The following is a 13,578-nucleotide window of genomic DNA, read 5'->3' on the forward strand; positions in this document are numbered from 1 at the left end:
ATAAGTAAATAAAAAGGCAATTATTTTTGGTCCAAGGCTCTTACAACCTTTGTTTTAGGGGATTTTAAAGTCTATGCGTCACAACCGAAGACTACCTAAATCTGGTTTTCCATGAGTCATCTCAGAGCGTAATGAGAAAAGGCATTTATTTATTTTGGAGTACAGTTTAGCATTAGTAGAAGCATATGATGCAAGAAAGCATGCTTATACAGCAGCAGTAAAAAAAAAAAAAAAAAAAAAAAAAACTTCTCATTTCACCAGGCCATTCGCCCGAAACGTTTTCTAGTTCTGCCTTGAATTCACTTAAACTTCCACTTTCTACGACAGATGGGAATTTGTTCCAGAAATCAACCACCCGCTGGCTAAAGGCAAATATCCACATATCTATTCTGCAACTGCCTTTCCTCAATTTTAATTTATCTCCCCTCGGGCGATTAATCTCAGCAAGAAGTAGAATCCCATCAGCTCTAAGCATGCTCAAACCATTCAAGGCGTTATACGCCTCAGTCAGATAACCTCGCAGATACCTAGTCTCCAGACACTGTAATTTGCAAAACTTAAGCCTTTCTTCATTAGCACAACCTTTTGGTCACAACCCTTGTTGCCCTTCTCTGTACTCGTCCAGCAGCTCTACGTCCTTCCTTAAATGAGGCCTCCAGACCTGTATACAGTACTCAAGGTGTGGCCTGACCATTGTCTTATACAACAGGATAATCAACTGCTTATTCCTACTAGAAAAATTCCAGTATATCATTGACAAGACACCCTGAGCTACTCTTGCAGACCGTTTGCACTGCTCAGAAAACTTCATGTCTGACTGCACAATTAGTTCCAGATCCTTTTTATTCTCGACCATCCTCAGTGTACTACCGCACAGTTGATATGTCACTCAAAGGTTACTGCTACCCATATGCAGTACTTTACATTTATCAATGTTAAACTTCAGTTGCTACCACCCAGCCCATCTGCTGAACTTTTCCATATGCTGTTGCAGTAGCGTACTGTCATTAGTTTCATTAACAACCCTGCTTCATCGCGTCTGCAAACTTAGATATTATGCCTGATGTTCCATCATTAATAAATACAGAAAACAACAATCGATCCAACACTGAACCCTGAGGGACTCCACTAACAACGTTACTCCACGAAGAGTAGTGTCCATTGATTAGCACTCTCCTTCTTCTCCCACTCTACCATCCCTTTATCCATAGCAGCATTTTGCCCTTAATGCCATACTGATCCAATGTGTACAGTAGCGTTCCATGTGCAACAGTATCAAAAGCTTTCCTAAGATCCGAGTATATGATAGCCAAATTGTTTTTTGTATCCAGTTCCTTTGTGACCACATCATTAAACTTATACAGCATCAGCTGAAATTTTGTTTCAGCTTATACAGCTGAAACAAAAAAAAAAACCCTTTCCATTTCCACCACCACTCACTCCAAACGTTTGTCTATTTCAAGCTGGAATTTATTTAACCTGTCAACTTCCACAACGACAGATGTCAGCTTGTTCAAGCAATCAACCACCTGCTGGCTAAAGGCAAATTTCCACATCTATTCTACAACTGCTTTTCCTCAATTTGTATTTATTCTTCCTCAGATGCATAATCTGAGAAGGAAAAACAATCTCATCTTGACTTGCTCAAACCATTCAAAGCGTTATACACCTGAATCAGATTACCTCACTGGTAGTTGGTCTCCAGACACTATAATTTGCATCACATAAGTATTTCTTGGTTATAGAATCCCTTTGTTCCACTCACCAATCTCGTTGTCCTTCTTTGTACTTGTTTGCTGTACTATTTCTTCTCTGTACTACATCCTTCATAAAACGAAGCCTCCAGACTTGTATGCAGTACTCAAAGTGTGGCCTGGCATGACCACTGCCTTATAAAAAGGGATAATCACCTCCTTATCCCTGTTAAAAAAAATTCCTGTATATCATTCCCTTGTTCTAGGAATAGATTTTGCTTATTTTTAAAAGCTTATATTGGTAACCATGTGCAGCCAGAGAATAAAAGTAGCCATCGGAATTAAAATTTTTGAAATTACTGTTGACTTCGTTGCTCGAGACGGAATTGGTCGAACTGTGAGAATTAAAGTTGCATAGATTCGAATGGCTATGTTGTAGAAATGTCTTGTGTTCAATCTTTTTCCGTATTTTTCATTTTCGCTTCACATTGTTGCATGCTTAGGGATGTGAATAACAAAATCACATGTTACTTCGCGGTACATCTCTTTTGGAGTAGTTCGCATATTTTGTGTATTTATTTGAGATTTTTGCTATTGTGATATTTATATTATTTACTTCGGTTATCATTAATCATTATTATATTTGTATTGTTAAATGAAAATACGTGTCCAATTAAATCTCTAACTCTATTTTTTTCTAAGGATTGTGCTCGTATATTCTCTTTCTACTAGCTATTAAGGCATTGTGTGCAGCGCCTCTGGTGGTAAAAGTGGTGTTTTTTTTTTCACTACAAAATGTGATGCAGATATGTAGTAGTTTGGTACTTATACTATGTTGGACTTTAAAAAAAATAAAGTAAATAAATAAATGTGGTAAGTCAGTTCACATTGCTTTCATATGATAATTATTGATGCAAAGCTAGATTTGGTGCCAATCGTCAAGATATGGTCTTCGTTAAGTGCTTGTTTTCGTTATAGGGACCTAATTTTGACTTGAAACGGACTGCAAAAACGTGATTTTTCGAGCCCTGATATATATTTATTGACCTTGCTAGAGATTTTTTTTTTTTAACTTCTTAACATTATTTGCATGTGCTACGTTATTTTATTTATTTATTTTTTATTAAAAGCTAATAGTGCATAGTTGGATGTTGGGCCTCTAAAGAGCAATCGGTAAAATAATGCAAATTATAGACAACAGTCAAGAAATGCAGGAAGAGGACACCGAATGTGCTTGAATTAAACAAATAGCTGCCAGTTAAAAAAAAAAAAAAAAAGAAATTAGTCCTGGAACTTACGTGACGGACCCTGTATATATATTTGACTGTTCTGTAAAAAGTATTTACTAGTCTTATTACAGAAATAACGCGATTTTTAATTTCAAAAACCAGTTTATTTTTTTAACATTTAACATATTCCTAATACTGTGAATTTGGAATAATTGAAATCCCAGACCTACACTTTGAAATTTAAGAATGACAGTAATTATTATTATTATTATTGGCCATATGGTGCAAGGAAACCTGAGGCTTATGCTGCACCAGCCAAAAAAAAAAAAAAATTCCCGAGCAGTTCGAGAGAGAGAATGAAAACCCTGAAAGAGAAAGAGAGAGAGAGGAGTAGAAAGGAATCACCAAGAAAGAGAAGAATGATGATATCCAGCTCAGGACCCTGGGTGTGCCAAGCCCATACTCACCAGATGTGAGCCTCTGGGGATAATGACAATACTCTGCTGCAACAGGATCTAGAAAAGTACTGCATAAGAATAGCAGTAACCCCAGAGTAATGTACCAACTGTGTGGTACTATACTCAGAAGAATGAAAAAGACTTGGGGGTAATTGTGCAGTCAGATATGAAGTTTTCAGAGTAATGCAAACAAGCAGCTAGAGTAGCTCATAGGGTCTTGTCAGTGATGTACAGGCACCCAGCTGCAGCACACCTTTCGAAAGCCAAGGATATCGTGAACAGTCAACTTACGTTCACTATTTGTGTAATTTCACGCAGTTTCACTTGCCTGTTTTCAAGAACGATGCTCTTAATGCGTGAAATGTTGTCTTGTTCGATGAAGGCCTGCCCACCTGATGTCAATCTTCAATGTCAGCGTGGCCCACTTTGAATTCATTTGACCAAAAACACACCTGCTTCTTTGTCATCACCTTTTCGCCATTTTCAATATGTGAATAACTTCACGAACACCTGTTTCGGACCACACTCGCACAGTAGCCACCATTTTGCAACTGGAATCTGCTGTGAGGTGACAGCACTGCAACACTGCACTGGCAGTCTTTTTGAACATTATTAACAGGTCTGTCTGTCCACCGTGTTTCATCTCATTCACTTTCACCATTATTAAGGAAAAAAATGTGTAACCTTACTTTTCGGAAACCCCTTATATATGATGTAGTGCAGTTGTATATAAAGACAAAACAAGATTGGTATAGGGTTGCTGATTTCCACAATCCTATGAACAAAGAGGGCAGGTGATCTTTAGCTTTAATTCCTGATTGGTCTGAAGGATGGGAGCTGTTTATATGATGCTGTGATTACTGAATCATCGTGACATCCTCTGTGTTGCTAGTTGTGCCATTTGTCTAAACAGAAAGGTGGACGGCAGGGAGTACCTTGAGAGAGTATATCAGCTCTGGACCTCTGATTTTGTTGCAGAGGGTAGATCTTGAGTCTGCTGCTTGCCTTGCCTGGTATTTGTAACTGGAGTTCTGCCTGATTTGCACTGGAGATAGAACTATCCTGCTTATTTGGTAAAGTCACTTTGGTTGTGTGGTTGGAGATCTGTTTCCTGTAGAATAGAGTAAACAGTCCATTTCTTTTATATTGGATATATTCCCCTCTCCTCCCCCCATCCTGGAAATAGCTAATTTCATTGAGATGTTTTGTTTCTGAAATTCTATGATTTAAGTTTCCATCAGAAGGTGTATATAATAGTTGAGGTCAAAGCTTTCTTCATCTTTTAAATTGCAGGTCTTCATTCTTTGTTGATTGAAATGTATAGCATAGGGCTACAGTCCCTACAGACACTGATTTTTTTTTTTTTTTTTTTTAATGGAAACCCCAAACACAAAAGGTATCAAAACCTATCGTACTTAGTACCGTGCATGGGTTGAAAGAGAAGTATGGAGGGAATGCCAGAAACTTTGCTCTAGAGACTAAACATGGGTTTCACCACTTCAAACTTCCAATAAGCAAAGTGGTGGTATTGCACCGGACGATGAGAGTCAACTACCACCTATATGCACATGAAGACTACTGTACAGATTGGAGCCGTATGGTATTAAGGGTAAGTTGCTACAATGGATTTTTTTGTAAAAGTTGAGTGGTAATCAATGGATGCTGCTCTTCATGGACTAATGTTATTAGTGGAGTCCCCCAGGGTTTGGTTTTAGGCCCACTGTTGTTTTGTATATTTATCAATGATATTGATGAAGGTGTATCAGGCTTAATATTGAAGTTTGCAGATGATACAAAGGTTGGCAAGGTTGTTAATGACAGTAATGGCAGTGTGCTACTGCAACGGAACCTAGAAAATTTGGGCTGAGAAGTGGCAGTTGAAGTTTAACATTGACAAATACAAAGTACTGCATATGGTTAGAAATAACCCCAGAGAAATTTACCAACCGTGGTAGAAAATGAAAACGATTTGGGAGTAATTGTGCAGTCAGATGTGAAGTTTTCTGAACAATGCAGACAGGCTGCCAGAGTAGGTCATGGGGCATTGTCAATGATGTTGCTAGTAGTGAAAAGGAGGTGATTATCCCTTTGTATAAGGCAATGGTCAGGCCACTCCTTGAGTACTGCGTACAGGTCTGGAGGCCTTATTTTAGGAAGGTTGGAGAGTTGTTTGAGCATGTACAGAGAAGGGCAACAAGATTGGTGAGGGAAACAAAGGGATCCTCTTACCAAGAAAGGCTTAAGTTCTGCAAATTTCAGTGGCTGGAGACTAGGCACCTGCAAGGTGATCTGATTGAGGTGTATAAGGCCTTATTAATTGCTTTGGTTAATTGCTGGAACAAACTTCCATCTGTCGTGGAAGTTGATAGGTTGAATAAATTTAAGGAGGAACTGGACAGGCATTTGGAGGGAATGGTGTGATTTTTTTTTTTTTTTTTTTTTTTGGCTGATGCTGCATAAGCTCATACACTTGCTTTCTTTCATCACATGCCACTGCTACTACTACTACTAAATGGGTTGAACACAGAATTCTTACGGGATTCTTCTGCTTGCTCAGATTATGAACCTGAGGGAGCATAAATTCGAATTGAGGAAAGACAGTTGTAGAATAGATGTGTGGAAATTTGTCTTTAGCCAGCGGATGGTTAATTGCTGAAGAAAACTTCCATTTGTCATTGTGGAAATTGATAGCTTAAATAAATTCAAGGAGGAACTGTACATTCTTTTAGAGGGAATGGATGTGTGAAATTTGGTTTTTTTTGTCTAATGCTACATATGCTCATACACTTGCTTTCTTGCATCACATGCCTCCATTAGTACTGCTGTTACTACAGCAGCCCAGTGTCAGGATTTAGGAGTTATTCAAATTCTCTATCCTTCCTTTTGTTCATCTAGGCTTTCTTTTTTTGATAAGATGGGATCCCTCAGCTTATAAAACGCTGCTTGTGCAATTATTTTTGTAATTTCTGTTCGAACTTCTGTTTACGTTTTCTTTTATGGGAGGTTTTATTTTATAAATTTTATTACTCATTGAACATGCATGGCTTGCAGAAGGGACATAATAGCCACCATAGTAAAAAGTGACCTTTAGTTATCACTTTCTTAAATTCTTTTCAAAATTAAGAAATGCAGCTGTATTATTAAGATTGTTATTATTAAGATTCTTGTGACATCCTCTGTGTTGCTAGTTTTGTTAAGTATATATAAAATTGACCAAATATTTTTATTATTTGAATAATTGAGTACAGGTACTATTGTTCATCATTTTTATGTATTGTTGTTTATTTTTATTTTTCAGGTCAAACTAGGGGAATAAATTCTTAATCCACTTAATGTTGAAGGAAACAGAAGCAGACATCCATAACAAGAAAATAATAGAAATGTGTTTAAACTGTTGATATCAATGGGAACAGCCAGTAATTTTCAACAGCTCTGGAGATTAACAATCTAAAAATGTCTGCTAATGAAACTGTAACTCAAGATGTTTCACAAGAGATAGAAGAAATTATTCTCCCCAGCAATGTAGAAGAAATACAGGAAAATCCCCAATCAGAGGTTACAGGTAAACAGTATAATGTTAAAAAGCCATTCTCTAGGGATGAATCGATTAAAGCAAGGGGGGAGAAGGATCTGGTTCAAAACCAACAGAATCATTTGATGTGTGGCACATGTGGGAAGATATTTTTACATTCATTTCATCTAACAAGACATTTATTAGTACATGCCCAGGAGAAATCCTTCTCTTGTGAAATATGTGGCAAGTCATTTTCCTACCCAAAATACCTGAAACAGCATTCAATAGTGCACACTCATGAGAAACCTTTCTTTTGTGAAATATGTGGCAAGACATTTTTGAGGTCAGGTAATCTGAAACAACACTTACTAGTTCATACTCAGGAGAAACTCTTCTCCTGTGAAATATGTGAAAAGTCATTCTCAAAATCAAGTGATCTAAAAAGACATATGTTAGTTCACACACAGGAGAAACCTTTTTCTTGTGAAATATGTGGTAGAGCATTTTCAGAATCAAGTAAACTAAAGAAACATTTGTTAGTTCACACTCAGGAGAAGCCCTACTCTTGTGAAAGCTGTCACAAGTCTTTTTCAAATTCGACTACTTTAAAAAGACATTTATTAGTCCACACCCATGAGAAACACTTCTGTTGTGAAATATGTGGTAAAACATTTTCAAGACCAGGTGATATAAAATCGCATTTAGTAGTTCACACTCAGGAGAAACAGTTTTCTTGCAAAATATGCTGTAAGGCATTTTCAAATTCAAGCAATCGAAAAAGACATTTATTAGTTCACACTCACGAGAAACACTTCTGTTGCGAAACATGTGGCAAGATGTTTTCAAGATCAGGTGATCTGAAAGAACATTTATTAATTCATACTCAACAGAAATGCTTTTCTTGTGAAACATGTGGTAAGACGTTTATTCACTCAAAGAAGCTGAAGAAACATTTAAAAACTCACTCTATATAGAAACCTTATGTGCAAACTATGTGACAATGCATGCATCAGTCTTATATTTTATTATGTAATGCAAGTGGATGTATGAATTTACCCCAAATTTAAATCTTTAGAGCATGGTTCCACTATGAACATAATTTATTTTTAGTTATTCTTCCAGCTTGGTAGTACAATAAACATTTAGAACTATAGTTCTCATGGAAAGGAGACAGTGCATGTAAACAAAAGCATGATTAAATAAAAATCATAAACGTGAAGAATTCAAATTGATCAAGTCTTCTTCATTCAGACTGCATAATTATCCTATTCGTCATCCTTTGTGCCTTAATCCTAGTCCAATTGGGATCCAATCACTCGATAATTACAGCCTGTTCTTTGTTTACAACTACTGTTTCCTTTCTGAATATAGTGTCAAAATATCCTGTAAAATATGCTTGGGCTGAAAACCTAAATTTGCAATTGAAGCCAGATGTCTTTTCACATGAATTTATAATTGCTGTGTGGAACCAACTCTTTCTTACCCATGAACTGTCCATCATCATTGTTGAATTATGAAATAAATAGTACTTCTCAAAGACAAATGTATTTTTGATAATTTTTCATCCCACAAACAGTAAAATGCCCACATCTTACAGACATAATATACTGGTACTTCATACCTAATTCCATTGGTACTAATCATAATGGTTATTAAAGATTTATTTGACAAAATTAGCTATTCAGTGGCCTGCATAAAAGAATATAGAATTCTGAAGTACAATATCTTTCAGCCTGTTGAGAAGTCCAAATTGGCTTTGTGTATGATTAATCCATTTAAAGCCAAAATTATGAAGTGTGTCATGGCTGCCCACTATAGATTTAATAAGCAAACATAAAAAATTGCAATTTTAAAAATGATCTTAATTTTCATGTATTTGAACCAAATTTCCTTTTTTTGTAGTGTATAGGCAAAAGTCCTGTATACCATTCACAAATATGCAGAATGAAAAACTGCATAGAGCAAAAAGGATTTGATTCTGTTACCAACAATTATTACTGTAGCCACACACACTCACTTACTCACTCTACTACAACTCTAAAACTCATTTCTCTGTGTTTTGAAAATTATCCTAAAGAGGGCAATTCCACTGCCCTTGAAAGAATAAATTTAAAATTTTTTAAAAATTATTCTATTGAGGCCAGTGGAACTGTCCTGTATAGATTAATTTTGAAATGATGATTTTTTGTAACATAAATAGCATAATCCTCAAAGGATAATTTTTTAAGAATGGTCATCATGGATTTTCACATATATTCATAAAATCAGTATACTGTTATCATTTTTTCCAGCAAAATCATAAAAATATGATTGAAACTGTTTCAAATGTTGCCTGCAATACATGCTAATAACTCTGACACCTGGAGGCCCTTAAAATTTAATATTATCTGTTCATTTTTTTTTGTGTCTCCAACATAATAAAAAATCTTTAAGTTTTGTTAGATTTTTTCACTGTCATATGTGCTGCTGTGTATATGCTAACTTGTATTCAATAATGTGCGCTGGTGTGAGTTATCATATACAGGTATTGAGTTCTTAACTTCAGTGTTTTCAATGAACATGCACATAATAGTCATTTATAAATTAAAGAAAAAATAGTGAATTTAGACATACTCCTGATGAATGCATGTGTATTTTTAATATTAAATTTTTTTATCCCTTTCAAATGAAGACATTTAGCAAAGCTTTTACCTTTACCTATTGTAACATGCCTGTTAAATATATAAAAACCTACATACCTCTATTACATACTACATATATACTATTTATATTATTAATATAATATTAATATTATAATATACATAAAGAGTGTTCCACGTTAAACCAGCCCGCCCATGCTTCTGTGATATTCATTTTTGAACAACTCCCACATGAAGTTGTTCGAAGAATGAATTTTAGCCAAATCATTTCAGTTTGTGTTGTTTAACATACAGTTGGCGTTTTGGTCTCATATTTTAAAGAATGCCATATCTGTGCAAGAAAGGATTTGTATAGTGGGAGGCCTATGTACGTCCTGGCTCTTTTAAGGAAGTAGGAATTGTTTTCTGAGAAATTTCCTATTGCTACCATCCCAGCTAAAAGTATTATTCAGTGTGTACTTGCAAAATGGTGAACAATGGGTTCCATTGTAAATGCTCAGAGAAATCGTGTACATTTTGTTAGGACTGCAGAGGCAGTGTTGAACAGTCAAAAGAGAAATTTAGCTGGCCCCACAAAATCAATCAGTAAATTGTCACAAGAAACTAGAGTGAAAACCAACTTCTTGTTTTCATGTATTTCATTACCTGAAATTGAAACCCTATCACGTGATGTGTGACCATGAATTACTGCCACCTGCAGCAAAACGTCTGAATTATTGTGAGTGACTCCTTAACACTCATTTATTTCATGAGTGATGAGGCATGGTTCCATCTTTCTGATCATGTGAATTCTCATAACACTCAATACTGGTGTGCCTAAAATCCTAGCAACTTACATCAGAAACCGCTTCATGACCAGAAAATCTGGGTATGGTGTGCGGTTTCTGATAATCGAATCATCAGCTCAATATTTTTTGACACTACAGTGAACACAGAAGTTTATCTTCAAATTTTTGAGAACTACACTAGGTTAACAGAACACGAGCATGCAAACTGCTACTTTTAGTGGGATGGTGCCACATGTGGCATGTCTCGTGAATCACTGACCCGTGTTCATGACAGTTTCACAGGAACGCACAGTTCACAAAGGATTGTGGCAACTGGCGTTTTCCAGATTTGTCTTTGTGTGACTTACCTGTGGGGATATTTGAAAAGAAGGGTTTATGAGCACAACCCTCACATGATAAATGAACTGAAGGACAGTATTCAAAATAATATCGAGGCTATCAATGTCACTGTTTTGCATCGTGTCACCTTGAATATAATTACATGTAATCCAAACTGTAGAAGATGCACAAGGACATCATTTCCAGCATTTCTTATAACTGTGCACGTTCGGGGAGAATAAAGTTACTTTTGACTGAGTTTTTTTGTGTTTATCTAATTTTACACCTGTCTAGATTTCTCTAATTATTTTGCCAGTGACTAAGGCTGGTTTTAAGTGAAACACCCTGTATTATAATAAAAGACATTTTTTGGCTAGAACCTTAGACTATGAAAGAGTTTACTGACATATGGATTAGTGTAATAGCATCATTTTTATATATAGTACACTACCAAGATAGAATTGGCATCATTTTAATTATATCTCATATTGTGAATACCACAACGAGTTGCCATGATATTGCACTGCGTCAAATAAGTAATGCTTCACCAATGGAGAAGACTATTTTTTCTTATTCTTGGGTAGTTTACTACATATAAAAATTATGTGAATGAAGTAACTCATATATCAGTAAACTACTTCATAGTTTAAGGCTCTAGCCAAAAAATGTCTTTTATTCTAAACAATTTCAAACAATCAGGAAGAAGAAAACCCTTAGCCTTAATTATGAGAGCTTCCTTGTCCAGGGGAGGTACCCAGAGGCCTCCGTAGCCGAGTGGGCAGGAGCAGGAGTGCAGTAGCACACGCTCTTTGAGTAGACCTGGGTTCAAGCCCCTGACTGCTGAATACGGTCGAGCTGCCAACCCGCACTGGACCAGCGTGGCAGATTATGGTCCATTTCCCTCAGCATGAATTGTTGAGGAGGCTTCCATCCTGCAGTGGGTTGATAATAGCGGCACTTTACTTTTTTTTTTACCCATGAACTGAAGATGTGCAAATATGACCCCAATTCACAAAGGAGGATCAAAGGGTGACATAAGTAATTACAGACCTGTTAGTTTTAACTTCTGTTCCTGGAAATTAATGGAGGCACTGGTTAAAGAAGCACTGCAGGATCATCTAGACTAGACATCAGTTATAGTTCAGACACAGCATGGGTCTGTTAAGGGGAAGTCTTCTCTGACCAATCTGATTGGATACTGTGATGTGGTCACAAAGGAACTGGATGCAAAGAATAATTTTGGTATCATATACTGTACTTGGATCTTAGGAAGGCTTTTGATACTGTTACACATGGAAGACTGCTATACAAATTGGAGCAGTGTGGCATTGAGGCAAATTGCTGCTAGGGATGGTTGAATGGCAGAAGACTGGCAATCAATGGACACTGCTCTTCAAGGACTAAAGTTATTAGTAGAGTCCGCCAGCATTCAAGTTGGGCCCATTTTTGTTTTGTGTATTTATCAATGATATTGATGAAGGTAGATCAGGGTTAATGTCCAAGTTGGATGATGATAGAAATTTTGGCAGGGTTGTTAATGACAGTGTGCCACTGCAACAGGATATAGAAAAGCTGGGCAGATGGGCCGAGAGGTGGCAACTGAAGTTTAACATTGAGAAATGCTAAGTATTACATGTGGGTAGCAGTAACTGCAGAGTAACGTATCAACTGTGTGATACTACACTTGGGGTGGTAGAGAATGAAGAGGACCTGGGGGTAATTGTACAGTCATACAAGTTTTCTGAGCAGTGCAGATGGTTGCAAGAATAACTCATGGTGTTTTGTCAATGATATACAGGAATTTTTCTAGCAGGGATAAGGAGGCGATTATCCCCTTGTATAAAGCAATGGTCAGGACACACCTTGAGTGCTGTATACAGGTTGGAGGCCTCATTTTAGGAAGGAAGTAGAGCTGATGTCACGAGTACAGAGAAGGGCACCAAGACTAGTGAGTGGAATGAAGGGTTGCCCTTATGAAGAAAGGCTTAAGTTTTTAAAATTACAGTGTCTGGAGACTAGGCACCTGTAGTGTCTTCTGGTTGAGGTGTATAAGGCCTTGAATGGTTTCAGCATGCTCAACGCTGATGGGATTCTTTTTCTTGCCCAGATTAATCACTTGAGGGGATATAAATTCAATTTGAGGAAAGTCAGTTATAGAATAGATGTTTGGAAATTTGCCTTTAGCCAGTAGGTGGTTGATTGCTGGAACAAACTTCCATCTGTCGTGGCAGAAGTTGACAGCTTAAATAAATTCAAGGCAGAACTATACAAGCATTTGGAGTAAATTGATGGGTGAAATGGGAAGGGTTTTTTTTTTTTTTTTTTTTTTTGTCTGATCCTGTATAAGCTTGTTTTCTTGCATCATATGCTATTCTCACATATTTTGGAGTTATACTTCACAACTGGGTTGTCACTATTGCAACACCAGAGTACCTGCCCACCCACTGATGAGAGGTTAAAAAGTGTGAAGTAGTATTGTCTCAGTGGTGGTATCCAATGAGAATAAGTAATAATGGTGTTCATAGGTCAAGCATTACTGATTTGAGGTGGTAGTAATAAAGAAAAGTAATAAAATATATAAAAAAATTTTAGTTACATTGAGTACAATGAATATGTGAAACAGAAACTCAAGCATAAATTTCTGATTTCACTGGCATGGAGATAGCCCATAAGTATTTGACCAAATATTTTCAATTTTTCATATCTCAAATAGGAAAAATAACTTCAGATTAAAAAAAAAAAGAAGAAATTGTGAAGTACAGTAAAACATTACATAAAACGTATCAGTTGGTTTAGCAATCAATGAAATTATCTGTGTATTCCCCTTGTATTTGTTGTGAATGAGAAAAGTCAGCAGTGATTGATTGTAAAATATAGGTGTTTTTAATAATATGAAATATAGATGTAAAAATGATCTTTTTCCACTCCTTAAATGTCT

The 13,578-nt window shown here is 36.4% G+C and overlaps 1 protein-coding gene across 1 annotated transcript; it reads left to right on the top strand.

Moving 5' to 3' along the window:
• The first annotated feature begins 2,538 nt into the window (after positions 1-2,538).
• LOC150075566 (uncharacterized) lies at positions 2,539-7,869 on the top strand. The gene is made up of 2 exons (XM_090388554.1): positions 2,539-2,567; positions 6,680-7,869. The coding sequence occupies exon 2, from the start codon at positions 6,835-6,837 to the stop codon at positions 7,867-7,869; it is 1,035 nt and encodes a 344-aa protein (XP_090244680.1). The 5' UTR covers positions 2,539-2,567; positions 6,680-6,834.
• Positions 7,870-13,578: the final 5,709 nt, after the last annotated feature.

This window comes from Mastigoproctus giganteus, chromosome 14, assembly GCF_048544385.1.
Source record: "Mastigoproctus giganteus isolate SK-2022 chromosome 14, ASM4854438v1, whole genome shotgun sequence".
Classification (NCBI taxonomy): domain Eukaryota; kingdom Metazoa; phylum Arthropoda; class Arachnida; order Uropygi; family Thelyphonidae; genus Mastigoproctus; species Mastigoproctus giganteus.